We start from the raw sequence: 17,977 nt of genomic DNA on the forward strand, positions 1-17,977 counted from the left end.
ATACATTTCAGCAGCAGTACACACGCGGTTCTCCTCTGGTGTCACAGTTTTAACTGATGGAGCACATCAAGAAGATGCCGAGGTGGTACCTGCTGAAGCTGCAGCATGTGTGGCTATTTTAAGATTCCTTTGAGTTCTGTTTGTTGCTATCTTTGAAAACAGATTTGACACTTATTCAGCAGATCCTCTGGATTACTGAGCTTGCAAATTAAGCTTTGGCAAATACAGTGTGCTAGTTGTGATGGACAGAAATTTCCTGGAAAAGTTACATTTTTGTCTTCCTTTCCCTCTTTATTCTAGGCATGTGTGAGGCAGAAGGCAGGTCAAATGAGACCTAAAACCTGACTGGATCCCAGCACATTATCCATCAGTTTAATAAAGAGTTACGTTATAATGAGGCATTCTTATACTGGATGTATATTTGAATCTTCAAAAGACAATTCAGGTAAGAAGGAATTTGTTTTATTGGATTTTCTGGTCTACTGGGGCTCCCTTATTTTATAAAAAATATTATTACATTGCATTAATATAAATTATTCAAAAATCACAATACCATAATGAATACTATGACAAATACTATTTTATGTACCCACACCTTGCTTAAGAAATCATCCCTAACCACCAACCTTTTTTTTTTTTTTAAATTGTAGCACAGTTAATTTTCTGGGTGCCTTATTTTTTACATTAAAACCCATGATCATTTCATTTGGAATCTAAAGACTCATTTAAAATGAGTTATTCCTAAAGCACCTGTAGTCATCAAAAACAAGATGCTGCTGCTGGGAAGACAGAACCAATATTTACCTCCTGACCCAGTGGGATCAGAATTCTATTACAGGTAGTGGTTAAGCTCTGCTCTATTTCTCATATGCTTGCACGGCTGTATCTCTCTACCTGTTATGGAGACTTATGTGACATTCTCCATTCCATGAGCTCATTTAGAACTGCACAGTCCATATTTGCAAGATCAATTTAATTAGTGCTTGAAAAGTAATCTCCTGTCTGTGGCTGCCACTGGTTACTTGGCTTGTTTTTAATTATGACAGAATATCTTTGCCCTTAAAAAATCAAAAGGATATCAAGATATTTTCTACCCAGCCTCAAAGATTGCAAGCCCTCGCCTAAGATGATAATTTCTCCAAAGCTGGGAGAATGTCCTTAAAGCATCTAGTGTCTTGGCACGCTTAGAATACCTAAATAAATATTGAACAGCCATGACAATAATAATTTAAAAATATATGTACAGCAGCATTTTGCAGTTTCCCCAAACTTGGCTGTGTTAATGAATTTATATCTAAGAATCTGTTGCTGTAGGCAGGATACTATTATTAATCCTTACTATACAGACAGGCAAACTCAGGCACAAAAAGGTCAAATTACTCAAGTTCTCATAGCTGGTATCCATAAATGGCAGACTGGCGACTTAACCCCAAATCCCCTGCCATGACATTTTGTGATCTTTTCCCTGTATTACCAGGCGTCCCTCACCAACATAACCCTCTTTGGCTACATGAACCTTTAGGAAAGTTAGCTATGTAACATATTTGCTGGCTGAAATTTCAAATTCCTTTCAGTCTATATCAACTGGTTCAAGTTCGGCTTTATCACAATTGGATGCTGCTTCTCCATGACCCCTCCTTATGAGCTCAGTCACCTTCCCTAACCCCTCACGGGTCTCTAACTCTTCGGTTATTTCAGAGCTTTAAGATCAAATCATTTTCTCATTCATTTCAGAAACTATTTTTATCAGTCTTATTTTACATGTCAAAACTGAATGTTCTGACAACCACAGCAAGCATTCTGTGAAGAAAGAATCTGCTAGCACCTGTGAGCCCTCCCTCTTGAAAATACATTTGAATTTGTATTTCCATCTAAAGCCAAATCAACATCATCATCAATACCACCACCCTACACACATACTGAGGGTAACACCTAGGTCTCCGAAGGCTATTGGCTTTGCTCAGAGCTGATAATCAACAATTTAATCTTACTCATCTCTGCTCTTTTATTTGATGCTGCTGTCTTTGACATATATAATAGCAGCTTACAAAGTAAGGTGCTGGCACCATCCTGGGAGGTGGGAATATAGTAGCAAAAGCAGGGAGCAAGGGGTATCATACAGATTCTCATGTTTGATATTTACCTAAATGTTTTTCTCATGAGAGAATTAAATAGCAATGATAAAACTATACATTATGGGATATATCTTGGCCTTACATAAGTGAAACAAATCTTAATCCAAGTCCTCTCCTTGGGAAACAAGCAAATAAAAAACTGCAGTGCTGAGACAGACAGGTAGAAGAAGAGGGATGAGAAAGAAAGAGAGCGAGATACTTGACTAGTCACGAAAAGCGAAACGTATATAATGCAGACGGGGACTTGGCCATAAATGAAGAATTTCTCCACCTATGCAGAATTTCTAAGTTCTACATTACAATTTTTTTATTGAAATATAGTTTCAGGTGTACGGCATGATTCAGATTTTTTATACCTTAAACTCCATTCATAGTTATTATAAAATATTGGCTATATTTTCTGTGCTGTACAATATATCTGTGCAGCTTATTTACTTCATACATAGTATTTTGTACTTCTTAATCCCTAACTCTGTCCTGTTGCTACCCCTTCCTTATCCCCACTGGTAACCACTAGTTTGTTGTTTATATCTGTGACTCATCTCTGTTTTGTTATATTCGCTTGTTTATTTTTTAGACTCCACATATAAGTGATAACAAATAGTATCTGTCTTTCTCCGACTTCTTTCATTAAGCATAATACTCTCCAGATCCATCCATATTGTTGTAAATGGCAAAATTTTATTCTACATTTTAAAAAGAAATTCAATTTAGTAGTTTAAAGCAGTATCCTGTCATTGTGTCAACCTCACAAAGTAAAATTTCGTTAATATAAAACAACACTCTCCTCAGTAATACAAAGAAACCAGAGAATTTTATAACTAGAATGATTTCACAGTCTTTAATGAATACATGAAAGAAAAAAAATGTATATACAGATTCTTTTAAGGTGTTTAAAATGAAACTTTATTTGATAGTCCAAAACACAGAAAGCTGCAAGAACAGAAGGAAAGTAAACTGTTGTAGAAAAGTTAGAAATATAATAGAAAGAAAACTAAAACCTGCCTTCCTCTTATGTCTTGAGAAATAACTTTTAATCCTATTAATATTAAAATTTCCCCAATTGTCTGCTAAATATCCTTTATTATTTGTTTTTCCAAAACCCAGTGAGCCCAGCACCACACATGGCATCTGTTTTCTTAGTGCGATCAATACCCCTTCCCTACTCCCTGCTTTGCTTCCATGCTGCTTACTTGCTGAAGAGTTGTTTTCTTGGACAAAAAGGCATCACTTTGAAAATACAGAATAAATTTAAATGAAATGAAAATACCTTAAAATCTTACTTACCAAAAGGGAACAGGGACAGTTATTATGTTCAAAAGGCTCAGAGAAGAATTCGGTACCGTGGTCCAGTCTCTTGTGTCCTCCATATTCTGCTGCATCTGAATCGAGCACAATTTTGTACGTACAGCTCTTAAGGAATTACAACAGTTCAGGAGTTGAATGAGACATTATATAATATGTCTGAGACAGGATTTAGTAGCGAGTATTCTAGATCATGGCATCTGGTCCCATCACTTCATGGGAAATAGATGGAGAAACAGTGGAAACAGTGTCAGACTTTATTTTTTGGGCTCCAAAATCACTGCGAATGCTGATTGCAGCCATGAAATTAAAAGACGTTTGCTCCTTGGAAGGAAAGTTATGACAAACCTTGATAGTATATTAAAAAGCAGAGACATTACTTTGCCAACCAAGGTCCGTCTAGTCAAGGCAATGGTTTTTCCCGTGGTTATGTATGGATGTGAGAGTTGGACTGTGAAGAAAGCTGATCGCCGAAGAATCGATGCTTTTGAACTGTGGTGTTGGAGAAGACTCTTGAGAGTCCCTTATAGTGCAAGGAGATCCAACCAGTCTATTCTAAAGGAGATCAGTCCTGGATGTTCATTGGAGGGACTGATGCTAAAGCTGAAACTCCAATCTTTGGCCACCTCATGCGACGAGTTGACTCACTGGAAAAGACTCTGATGCTGGGAAAGGTTGGGGGCAGGAGGAGAAGGGGACGACGGAGAATGAGATGGCTGGATGGCATCACCGACTCTGTGGACATGAGTTTGAGTGAACTCCGGGAGTTGGTGATGGACAGGGAGGCCTGGCGTGCTGTGATTCATGGGGTCGCGGAGAGTCGGACACGACTGAGCGACTGAACTGAACTGAACTGATTCTGAACATTGTTAAATCATGATTTGTGCTATGTTCTCATTTCTTCTCTACTATTTCAGTTTCTCATGTTTAAAAGGGGCTTTGTAGGCTAATCTAGTCCACACACACACGGGACCTTTGTTATCCTTTTATCACAGCTTGGCACATGATCATCCATACCTATTAGTGAAGAATCTACTTTCTTCTTTGTGCAACCAATTCCATTTTTTAGAAATTCTTCTCCATATTGAGCAGAATTTTGATTTTGTGAAAACTTTTTCCACCCAGAAAAGTCATAAAGAATAAGTTCAAAATACAGTAGCTTTCAAGTATTTAATAATAGCCATTAGATCTCCAATGGTCCTCTACTAAATACTTATTAATAGAATCCGAGAACCTTCGATCACTTCTTATGTGATATGGCTGTTTCTCTTTTCCCATCTCTGAATTCATTCTAGTTTGCTAGATCCTGGCTGACAAAGTGAGGAACACAGAAGTGAACCAAGGGTACACATGTGTTCTGAAGACCGAGCACCCTTGGTTACAGACACATGCTTCTATTAATGCTCAAGATCATGTAAACATACTATCCATTATGCCACAGAATTCATGTTGTAATCATATGATCTGCTACAATTTAACACCTGGTTTTTCACAATGAACTATTTGTATGATAGTAGTAGTGTATTTATTTAACTTATATGTGCTTATTTAACTTATATGCAGAGTATATCATAAGAAATGCTGGGCTGGAGGAAGCTCAAGCTGGAATCAAGATTGCCGGGAGAAATATCAATAACCTCAGATATGCAGATGACACTACCCTTATGGCAGAAAGTGAAGCGGAACTAAATAGCCTCTTGATGAAAGTGAAAGAGGAGAGTGAAAAAGTTGGCTTAAAGCTCAACATTCAGAAAACAAAGATCATGATATCCAGTCCCATCACTTCATGGCAAATAGATGGATAAACAGTGGAAACAGTGGCTGACTTTATTTTTTTGGGCTCTAAAATCATTGCAGATAGTGATTGCAACCATGAAATTAAAAGACGCTTACTCCTTGGAAGAAAACTTATGACCAACATAGAGAGCACATTAAAAGGCAGAGACATTACTTTGCCAGCAAAGGTCCATCTAGTCAAGGCAATTGTTTTTCCAGTTAAAAACTAGTTGATCTGATCATATGGACCACAGCCCTGTCTAACTCAATGAAACTAAGCCATGCCGTGTGGGGCCACCCAAGACGGGCGGGTCATGGTGGAGAGGTCTGACAGAATGTGGTCCACTGGAGAAGGGAATGGCAAACCACTTCAGTATACTTGCCTTGAGAACCCCATGAACAGTATCAAAAGGCAAAATGACAGGATACTAAATGAGGAATTCCCTAGGTCGGTAGTTGCCCAGTATGCTACTGGAGATCAGTGGAGAAATAACTCCAGAAAGAATGAAGAGATGGAGCCAAAGCGAAACAAATACCCAGTTGTGGATGTGACTGATGCTAGAAGCAAGGTCCGATGCTGTAAAGAGCAATATTGCATAGGAACCTGGAATGTTAGGTCCATGAATCAAGGCAAATTGGAAGTGGTCAAACAGGAGATGACAAGAGTGAACGTTGACATTCTAGGAATCAGTGAACTAAAATGGACTGGAATGGGTGAATTTAACTCAGATGACCATTATATCTACTACTGTGGGCAGGAATCCCTTAGAAGAAATGGAGTAGCCATCATCGTCAACAAAAGAGTCCGAAATGCAGTACTTGGATGCAATCTTAAAAATGACAGAATGATTTCTGTTCGTTTCCAAGGCAAACCATTCAATATTACAATAATCCAAGTCTATGCCCCAACCAGTAATACTGAAGAAGCCGAAGTTGAACAGTTCTATGAAGACCTACAAGACCTTTTAGAACTAACACCCAAAAAAGATGTTCTTTTCATTATAGGGGACTGGAATGCAAAAGTAGGAAGTCAAGAAACACCTGGAGTAACAGGCAAATTTGGCCTTGGAGCATGGTATGAAGCAGGGCAAAGGCTAATAGAGTTTTGCCAAGAGAATGCAATGGTCATAGCAAACACCCTCTTCCAACAACACAAGAGAAGACTCTACACATGGACATCACCAGATGGTCAACACCAAAATCAGATTGATTATATTCTTTGCAGCCAAAGATGGAGAAGCTCTATACAGTTAGCAAAAACAAGACCAGGAGCTGACTGTGGCTCAGATCATGAACTCCTTATTGCCAAATTCAGACTTAAATTGAAGAAAGTAGGGAAAACAACTAGACCATTCAGATATGACCTAAATCAAATCCCTTATGATTATACACTGGAAGTGAGAAATAGATTTAAGGGACTAGATCTGATAGAGTGCCTGATGAACTATGGATGGAGATTCGGGACATTGTACAGGAGACAGGGACCAAGACCATCCCCATGGAAAAGAAATGCAAAAAAGCAAAATGGCTGTCTGAGGAGGCCTTACAAATAGCTGTGAAAAGAAGAGAAGCGAAAAGCAAAGGAGGAAAGGAAAGATATAAGCATCTGAATGCAGAGTTCCAAAGAATAGCAAGGAGAGATAAGAAAGCCTTCCTCGGCGATCAATGCAAAGAAATAGAGGAAAACAACAGAATAGGAAAAACAAGAGATCTTTTCAAGAAAATTAGAGATATCAAGGGAACATTTCATGCAAAGATGGGTTCGATAAAGGACAGGAATGGTATGGACCTAACAGAAGCAGAAGATACAAAAAAGATCTTCATGATGAAGATAATCACGATGGCGTGATCACTCACCTGGAACCAGACATCTTGGAATGTGAAGTCAAGTGGGCCTTAGAGAGTATCACGACAAACAAAGCTAGTGGAGGTGATAGAATTCCAATTGAGCTATTTCAAATCCTGAAAGATGATGCTGTGAAAGTACTGCACTCAATATGCCAGCAAATTTGGAAAACTCAGCAATGGCCACAGGACTGGAAAAGGTCAGTCTTCATTCCAATCCCAAAGAAAGGGAATGCCAAAGAATGCTCAAACTACCACACAATTGCACTCATCTCACATGCTAGTAAAGTGATGCTCAAAATTCTCCAAGCTAGGCTTCAGCAATATGTGAATTGTGAACTTCCAGATGGTCAAGCAGGTTTTAGAAAAGGCAGAGGCACCAGAGATCAAATTGCCAACATCCGCTGGATCATGGGGAAAGCAAGAGAGTTCCAGAAAAACATCTATTTCTGCTTCATTGACTATGCCAAAGTCTTTGACTGTGTGGATCACAATAAACTGTGGAAAATTCTGAAAGAGATGGGAATACCAGACCACCTGACCTGCCTCTTAAGAAACCTGAATGCAGGTCAGGAAGCAACAGTTAGAACTGTACATGGAACAACAGACTGGTTCCAAATAGGAAAAGGAGTACGTCAAGGTTGTATATTGTCACCCTGCTTATTTAACTTCTATGCAGAGTACATCATGAGGAACGCTGGACTGGAAGAAGCACAAGCTGGAATCAAGATTGCTGGGAGAAATATCAATAACCTCAGATATGCAGATGACACCACCCTTATGGCAGAAAGTGAAGAGGAACTCAAAGGCCTCTTAATGAAAGTGAAAGAGGAGAGTGAAAAGGTTGGCTTGAAGCTCAACATTCAGAAAACGAAGATCATGGCATCTGGTCCCATCACTTCATGGGAAATAAATGGGGAAACAGTGGAAACAGTGTCAGACTTTATATTTGGGGGCTCCAAAATCACTGCGGATGCTGATTGCAGCCATGAAATTAAAAGACACTTACTCCTTTGAAGGAAAGTTATGACCAGCCTAGATAGCATATTAAAAAGCAGAGACATGACTTTGCCAACAAAGGTCTGTCTAGTCAAGGCTATGGTTTTTCCCGTGGTCATGTATGGATGTGAGATTTGGACTGTGAAGAAAGCTGATCGCGGAAGAATTGATGGTTTTGAACTGTGGTGTTGGAGAAGACTCTTGAGAGTCCCTTGGACTGCAAGGAGATCTATCCAGTCCATTCTAAAGGAGATCAGTCCTGGGTGTTCATTGGAAGGACTGATGCTAAAGCTGAAACTCCAATAATTTGGCCACCTCATGCGACGAGTTGACTCACTGGAAAAGAGTCTGATACTAGGAAGGATTGAGGGCAGGGACGACAGAGGATGAGATGGTTGGATGGCATCACCAATTCAATGGACATGAGTTTGAGTAAACTCTGGGAGTTGGTGATGGACAGGGAGGCCTGGTGTGCTGCAAGTCCATGGGGTCGCAAAAAGTCGGACACGACTGAGAGACTGAACTGAACTGACTGAGTTGACTGAGTATTTTATTTATAACAAAAGAACAGCTATGGTGACTATATTCAAATTTATACTCAGAATGTCTGGAAATGATACATGGTTAAAAAATCTACAAGTACCAATACTTTGGCCACCTCATGCAATGAGTTGACTCACTGGAAAAGACTCTGATGCTGGGAAGGAGTGGGGGTGGGAGCAGAAGGGGACGACAGGGAATGAGATGGCTGGATGGCATCACCGACTCTGTGGACATGAGTTTGAGTGAACTCCGGGAGTTGGTGATGGACAGGGAGGCCTGGCGTGCTGTGATTCATGGGGTCGCAAAGAGTCGGACACGACTGAGCGACTGAACTGAACTGAAATATACATGGATACTTAGAAATTTAAGTTTCTTCTACCTTAAGGAGGGAAACAGATGGGTGCCTAGGTGCTTTGCATTTTCCTGGTATTTAATCTCAGAAATGTTTGTTTATTTTTATTACAGCAAAAGCTATCACATTTAAAGTACATGGGGATAAGAAGCTATGACTATCATTTTCATTCCTAGACCTTTGTTTAAGAGATGCAGACGGTTGCACCATAGGCATTTTGCTGGGAGTGGTGACTCCATTTCAGTCAATCCAGGTCAGTCTACTCTAATGCAAATCTAGACTAACAATCAGCGTGTTAATGAGCTTAAAGCAGAGGGAGAGGGACAGAGACTGAGTTCAAAAGATGACTACAGGGCACAAGCACCTTCTAAACAAACTCACGTGATTCGAGCATGTGATTTATTTACTGGAGAAATATGGACAGGATAGTGAGAACAAATCATTAGGAACACAGTAAATAAACGAAGCCCTGTGGTATGAAAGGAACTACTAAAAGAGAAGCTTAGCTTTTGTTCTTCATCCTAGTTCATTAAATACTTGCACGAATCTTCAAAAAGCATGAAACAAAAACAAAAAGAGTGCAATACAGTTTAGAGAATAAAGACCTAGAATCCATTCTGAAACACCTTCAGAATCCATTCAGAAATACTTTATCAATTATTAAGTTATTGGTTAACAACACAGATTATTGGTAGTAGTGACTGAAGAAAGGAAATATATCATGAAAAGCACTGATTCCCAACCTGTGGGTCGATGGCCACTGGCCATTGTGTTATCATAAGTGTCTCACAGAATGAGTAATTACCTTATTATAAGGGACTGGGATTCTGTATATACCTGTGTGAAGACTAAATTATGTGTTCTTATACCCATTTGGTACTATATTTCAAAGAATGTCCACTTTTTTGATTAATATGACATAGAGGCTTTTCAAAAGTCACAGAATTTATAGTAAGTTTTTTGCCTATATATTTTCTCAATGAAGGATACTGAAAGAGCAATTGTTATATAAGGATCAATATATTTTTGACATTGAAAGGGATCATCACACTGAAAATGGTATGAATCTACTCACTTAATGTATATAATTTATAGCTATAAAGGAAAAGCCATAAAGTTTCAAAACATCAGTTTAGACCTATTTCTCTGATCTATAATTTAAAGAAAAAAAATTCTGCCATAGCTACTTTTGGAATTACCCAGTCCTGTGTCTATATTACCCAGGGACTACAATAAGTTCCTTTAGAAAATATAACCCTTAATTCCAGAAATACCAACAATTTAAAACACTAGATTAAAAGTAATGATTGTGACAGAGCTTTATAATTGTAAATTACTATATTACTTAAGAATCAGGAAATCCCATCTTTCAGGAACACTGCTTAGAATAAACATTTCTAAAAAGGGTTACCTGGGCAACTGGATTTTTGTTTTTCTCTTCTCTCATTCAGGCATTCCCTCACTCCCTCTTTCTCATGTCCATGCGGACACACACACAGATTACACACATGACGTGGGACCCACAGAGCACCAACACCCCTACAGAGCCCTGCCCTGTCTGCCACTAGGGAATATCCCTCTGAAAACATAACTCAGAACGCATTTACCCTTAAACTGTCTTCTTCATAGGATTTCCAATTCCACAGTAGAGAAATTTAGCAGGGCATCTCAGCACCTCCACATCTCTTTTATTCATAGCTGCCTCCCTACATCTAGCAGAGTGTCTTCTCATTACATCTCTGAAACTGATATTCAGGATGATAATTCTGATTCATGAAGAAAGGCCAAATTGCATGTCTTATATTTTATATTAGAGGAACGTAGAAGAAATTATTTTTCCTATTCACTTAATAAATACACACAATGTAGGAGGCTCTGCGCAAGATATTAAAAAAAATGACTAAGATGTAGTTTTAGTTTATGTGCAACTCATAGCCTGTTAAGGGGAGATTAGAAACACATATGAATGTCCATAAATAAAGCAGAAGGCAATATTCAGTGAGAGGTAAGCCAAGGAGAAAAGGTAGGACTGACAGTTTATAAACAAAAAGCTTTGAATGCTGGCTAGACTGTTCAGATTTATTTTATAATTAAGTGTGAGAATGTTGAAGCTTTGTGAGAAAGGTTATGCGAATCAAAAATAAACAACCAAAATTAACGTAAAGGTTGAGGGTAGAATAGAATGAACAAGGGAAAGACTAAGTCAGAAAAACCAGCCAGGAATCTAACAGTGGTCCATGGATAGTAGCATGGTTAAACTTGGATAGTACAAATGGAGAGACATACATAAACCAATGAGGTTTTTTTTTTTTTGTATGTACAACTGATGGTACTCAAATGGGAAACTGATGCCCAATTTGAGGAAACACATAGAAGAGGAAGAGTTGAGGCAAAGACACACAGTAAGTTTCGTGGCAGAGCTGGGATGTAGACACAGGTCAAACATGGACTTAATTACCCTACTCTCCACAAGTGGATGCCTGTTTTATGCCAAGAATCAGGCAGAGTGTTTTTGTTGGCAGTTTCTTTGTTTAATTCTAATTTTGAGATTCTAAGCATAAAGAGCCTAGAATGAACATGGCATGAAGAATAAAAATAAGAAAAATAGATAAAGTGATAGCTTAGTGTCTAATTAAGTTTAAAAGATTGGTGCTAAAGGACTGTATTAAGGAGTCTGAATATCAGAGGTTTGTTGCATTTGTTCTAGATCAATTTCTTGCTCAGTTGGTTCATTTGATCTGTTGTTTGGGGTATACAAAATGTACTTTGCTCAATTTGGGAAAATGGAGCAGGGAAAGAATGATAAAATTTTATGGAGATTTTTTTAAAAGGAGATCAAATAGATCCCTATCCATTTGGATATCATTTTAAAATATTTTGATTTCTTCTTATTTTAAATTCAAGAGCTTTCCTAAGTATTTGATATATCTATCAACAGGTTGAAATCGATAAGAAGTTTTAAGCATTATTTTATAATTTATGTCCTTAAATTTGAACCAAGGAAGAGCCATGTTCTGAAGACCTGTACTAATAAGATTAAAGAACAGTGAAGGCATGAAGACTCTTAAATTCAATGGCTCTTCAAATACTTCAAAAGCTGCTGTGTTTGCTCAGCCACTTGATAAAGTGTCTGTTCAAAGTATAAGGATTTTGATGTAAGAAGTACTATCATTTATACCATTCTGCACTAAACTCACTTCACTCCTGCTGATGAAACCAGGGAAATTTATTGTAAGGTACAAACCCTGAGGTTTCAGACTGAGTGACAATAAAAGGGGTTCTCTAGTGAGTAGATGGCCATAAAGATGGCAAAGCTGGTAAGTTACCATATATCTTTAAACCTAAGACACCATCAATTTTAAGATGAATTATTTTATACGACTGCACTAAAAAGAAAAATATCACTACCATGCCAATCACTGTAAGACATATCCCAGTTGACATGTTAAAAATGTACACTTAAAACATATAAATTTGGTATGCTATTTTCAGATATGACTCTTTAATCAACCCACCCACAGTATTATGCTTGCAATAACTTTTGGGAGTTAAGTGACCCTAGGAGAGAGAATGTATTATCAAAGGCAGAAAACATTAGGTACAAAATTCTAAGGAATTGTAAACAGACATCTGATAATCTAAGAACAGGTGGTAGAAAATAAAAATAATTTCATGTTTTTAACAATCTAAAGATAACTAGCCAGCACAAGACTTGCCTCAGTGTTCTAACAATGTTCCTCCTTTTATGCTTCATAAATTGAATTTATTGCCAACCACAATTCACAAATTTTGTATAGCATTTTGACTGTATAGCATCTCAAATAGATCTGCCCCTCTATTTCATAAGTATACTTAAATTATACCACATTTATTGTCCTGAACCATAGACCAGGTCATAAATGACAACCTTTAGTTGCTTTCTCTGTTCTCTTTCCAAATAGAGAAGTAGCAAAAACTAGTGAAGTGCTGCTGTATATTTTATGGATGCATATGTGTGTTAGAGCGAGGCAGGCGTATGTGTGTGTCTGATTTAGGCATTCTGTCTTTAGCTTTGTCAACTAGAATACGTAGCGACTTAAAAATTCACCGCTGGAAATAAGTTCTGATATTTTCATTATTTGTTTGAAACTATTTTATGGCTGTGGGCATTTATATTACTTTCAATAGAAAATATCCATTTAGCTTTTTTTCTCTACCTAACTTTAGTTTTAAAAAACTCCCACAATATTATAATATTTCTAAAATAAAATTAAAACAGAGGGCAATATAAAAATAAATAGGAAATTTACTACTGAATATAGTCAAAGTATATTTTAAATTATAATGAAAGGCAAATGTAGCTTCCCTTTAAGGGTACAATATATTTTTTAAAGTTCTTTTTAGTTTACATTAAAATTTTATTGTCTTTGCGAAAAGGAACAAGTTCAATATATGAGCCATATATGAATTCAAGTTTGTGAACACTGTCTTCATTACAAGTTTAAAAGACAACCACATGTTTTAATTAAGTGCAAAACAAAAGTATATTTATAGTATAGTTTAGGATGTGCTTCTTTCATGAACAGGTTTCTGACTTTAGCCTAAAAAATAAACTCTAGTCCCTGCAAATTTACTTCCTTAATTATACATTCTTAGAAACTGTACAATGCAGAATAGCAATAAAACAAACTCAAAGGAGGAGGGACTCAAATATAATCTACCACATTAATTAATGGATTGCTATGCTTTTTGAAATGCATTTTCACGCAAATTATTAGTTTATTCTTAGGCATGCTTAATGACACACATCAGTAACAGCAAATCAAATGATAATGTAAAATATTGAGCACTACATATTTCTCTATGCAAATAAGAATATTGTTCTAAATACTTTACAGAATTCTTTGACTAACCTAATTAGAAACTTCTTTGTTCTCAGTAACTCAAGAAAAGAAAATAACAAAAAACTATGCTCACACTTATAGACTAACTACCCTCTAACATTTGCCTGTGCCATTAATAATTACCCAAGGGTAGTGGTTTAGTTGCTACATCCTATCCAACTCTTGGGACCCCATGGGTGGTAGCTCACCAGGTTACTCTGTCTATGGGGTTTCCCAGGCAAGCATACTGGAGTGGGTTGCCATTCCTTTCTCCAGGGGATCTTCCTGACCCAGGGATTGAACCCTGGTCTCTTGCACTGCAAGCAGATTCTTTACCAACTGAGGTACCAAGGAAACCCCAAGGATCATCCAAAGAAATTATAAATTCAATTATTTGATGAAGCGATATCAGCCAGTGAGAACTGCAAAAGAGAAAAACAACAGATTTTTATACATCTTTCAAACACATGCTCTCTCATCAAAATGAGTTTTGACCATGCAGATGCAACATTTTTAATAAATATATTGTGCTTTTGAACTCAATTTTAACATAGACTATAAAGAAACATCTTCACTCAAACTTATGTTAATACAGCCTTTAATTGAGTTCTTTGCAATATATATAAAGGGAGAAGATCATTGGAAACTTGAAAATTCCTGAAAAATAATGAGAATTGCAAGCATAAGTAAGTATCATCTAAGCCATTTCATGCAGACAGACAAGAATAGGCGAAAGCCTCCTACAACAGCAAAATACAGTGGGTGCATGGCTTTGGGGTCCAACAATTACACTCTAGTCTGAGTTCTTAATTACCAACTGTGTGTCTTCCAGAAAGTTACTGAATTTCCTTAAGACTAAGTTTCTCATTGTTAAAATTGGGATAATATATCAGAGGGTTACTGTGAGGATTCACAGAAACAGTGTACATCAAGTGCTTAACAGAGTGCCTAGCATTGGGAAAAGTGCCCAAGTTATTAGCTGCTCTTTATATTATTATTATTATTGGCCCTGGACCATTTAAACTGCTAGCTTAAGTGATGGAAACTGTAAAAGTGTCAATTTACTCTCTTTCTTTTTAATCCAACTTGGCCTTTTCTTTCTTTCTGACCTTTATTCCCCTTCATCTCTCCCATGAGTTTATTCTCACTAGAATCTAAACAATTTCCCTGTTATTTAAAAAGATTGAGCACTGAAGCTTAACTGGACAGTACCGTGGCCTCTTTGAGGACTACACACTTAAAATTTTTATTTAATTTTTTTAATGATCCTCATGCTTCTGAGAATGACTAAGAAGACTACTCTGAACATCCTAATTGAAAATTAAACACTTCCCTGGTGGCTCAGTTGGTAAAGAATCTGCCTGCAATGCAGGAAACCTAGGTTCGATCCCTGGGTTGGGAAGATCCCCTGGAGGGGGGCATGGCAGCCTACTCCAGTATTCTTGCCTGGAGAATTGCATGGACACAGGAGCCTGATGGGTTACAGTCCATGGGGTCGCAGTCAGACATGACTGAGCTACTAAGCACACAACACACCCTCTTGCATTTGCCCCAATTTTTCAACATAGCATTGTCCACTTTTATCATCCTTTAAATTTAATTATTATATTTTTTCTCTTTCTTTAATTTAAATAAATCTCTATAAGGGAGTTGTCCTTCCCTACACACCCCTCCTCCAGGACCTGGATTAATACCTGGCATATTTACTGAGTGGATAGTCTTTGCATTATTTTCCTATTGCAGTCTCCTCCCTGGGTTTTGATCTATGCGTGCTTTTGCTAAACTTTAAGAAATAATTTAATACTACTTTGGTCATAAAAAAACAACCTTGAGTTTCTTCCCTTGTTTTATCTGTAAAGATCTGTACAATATAACTTCTAACACAATGCCACTTCATTATCTATAAAGTTTTACTTGAGACATTTTAAAAGATTTCTTTTTCTTTCTTTTTAGAACAGTCACAACAGTTAAACAAATGCATGTCAGCTTGAAGCAATTAGTTCTCAAGTGAATAACTGATTGGTATGAGCCCTGGAGATAGACATTTTATATAATTCTTAGTTGAAGTGGGTAAATGATTACATGTTCACTAAAGCTGACATATACTCAAAGACTTGTATTATCAAACTGACTGGTGAGCTTTCTTTATACAGATGACTGAACTTAAGCACTGAACATCACTGTAACTTGTGAAAACCATATATATATATATACATATATGTGTACATCATATATATATATACATAAAATTTGGCAAGGCCAGAATATGCACTTAGGTATAATATTTTCTATCACCCTACCAGCATCTGCCAGTTAAAGTATGCAACATAAATAAACACTAAAATACTTAACCATTTGAAGGCTGATTCATTTAGTTTTGGTAGCAGAATCATCCTTTGGATATATCTGAAGGCAGACCTTATTAGCAGTAATGAATCATCAATATATTGGTGCACACCAATATTCTTGTGAGGGAAATCCCTTGGACACAGGAGCCTGCTGGGCTACAGTTCATGGGATCATAAGAGTTGGACATGTCTTAGTGACTAAGAACCACCACTACCATAGTCAATATACATGCTTCTTTGTATTTTAATTTTTAAGACCAAATAGAAAATCTAACGGAGAAGGCAATGGCGAGCCACTCCAGTACTCTTGCCTAGAAAATCCCATGGGTGGAGGAGCCTGGTAGGCTGCAGTCTGTGGGGTCGCTAAGAGTCGGACATGACTGAGCAACTTCATTTTCACTTTTCACTTTCACACATTGGAGAAGGAAATGGCAACCCACTCCAGTGTGCCTGCCTGGAGAATCCCAGGGACGGGGGAGCCTGGTGGGCTTCCGTCCATGGGGTCACACAGAGTCAGACACAACTGAAGTGACTTAGCAGCAGCAGCAGCAGCAGAAAATCTAATGCCTTAGGGCTTACTCAGTGCTTTAGAAAGGTAAATGAGAAGGGGCAGAGCTAGCTTCCTTTGAGAAAGTGTCAAGCAAAGCCTACCGGAGTTTGTGGATGTGTGTGTGTTTTCAGGAAGCAACAGTCAAAACTGTACATGGAACAACAGACTGGTTCCAAATAGGAAAAGGAGTACGTCAAGGCTGTATATTGTCACCCTGCTTATTTAACTTATATACAGAGTACATCATGAGGAACACTGGGCTGGAAGAAGCACAAGCTGGAATCAAGATTGCTGGGAGAAATATCAATAACCTCAGATATGCAGATGACACTACCTTTATGGCAGAAAGTGAAGAGGAACTAAAATGCCTCTTGATGAAAGTGAAAGAGGAGAGTGAAAAGGTTGGCTTGAAGCTCAACATTCAGGAAACAAAGATCATGGCATCTGGTCCCATCACTTCATGGGAAATAGATGGGGAAACAGTGGAAACAGTGTCAGACTTGATTTTTTTAGGCTCCAAAATCACTGCAGATGCTGATTGCAGCCATGAAATTAAAAGACGCTTACTCCTTGGAAGGAAAGTTATGACCAACCTAGATAGTATATTAAAAAGCAGAGACATTACTTTGCCAACAAAAGTCCGTCTAGTCAAGGCTATGGTTTTTCCCGTGGTCATGTATGGATGTGAGAGTTGGACTGTGAAGAAAGTTGATCACTGAAGAATTGATGCTTTTGAACTCTGGTGTTGGAGAAGACTCTTGAGAGTGTTGGACTGCAAGGAGATCCAACCAGTCCATTCTAGAGGAGATCAATCCTGGGTGTTCATTGGAAGGACTGATGCTAAAACTGAAACTGCAGTACTTTGGCCACCTCATGTGACTAGTTGACTCACTGGAAAAGACTCTGATGCTGGGAAAGGTTGGGGGCGGGAGGAGAAGGGGACGACAGAGAATGAGGTGGCTGGATGGCATAACTGACTCTGTGGACATGAGTTTGAGTGTACTCCGGGAGTTGGTGATGGACAGGGAGGCCTGGCGTGCTGTGATTCATGGGGTCGTGAAGAGTCGGACACGACTGAGCGACTGAACTGAACTGAACTGTGTGTATGTTACCAAACATGCATCATTATGCCCAGTCATTCCTGAGCACTTCTGGGCACATAGCCCACGCCTATCAAAATTTTCCCTAGGTTAAGCGTTGTGAGAGGAAAGGTTCAAAGGTTCTCCATAGGCATCAAAAACATTGAGTGAAAGAGCTATAAG

General features: G+C 38.0%; 1 protein-coding gene across 1 annotated transcript in view; it reads right to left on the bottom strand.

The window, feature by feature from the left end:
* The window catches only part of GBE1 (1,4-alpha-glucan branching enzyme 1), a 339,164-nt gene that overhangs the window by 6,836 nt on the left and 314,351 nt on the right, over positions 1-17,977 (bottom strand). Inside the window, exon 15 of the mRNA XM_055412202.2 lies at positions 3,423-3,540. Coding sequence (XP_055268177.2) covers positions 3,423-3,540 — 118 coding nt within the window. The remainder of the gene's footprint in view (positions 1-3,422; positions 3,541-17,977) is intronic.

The sequence above is a fragment of the Moschus berezovskii genome, chromosome 1, assembly GCF_049115385.1.
Source record: "Moschus berezovskii isolate FMDL1 chromosome 1, NW_MosBer_1.0, whole genome shotgun sequence".
NCBI lineage: Eukaryota > Metazoa > Chordata > Mammalia > Artiodactyla > Moschidae > Moschus > Moschus berezovskii.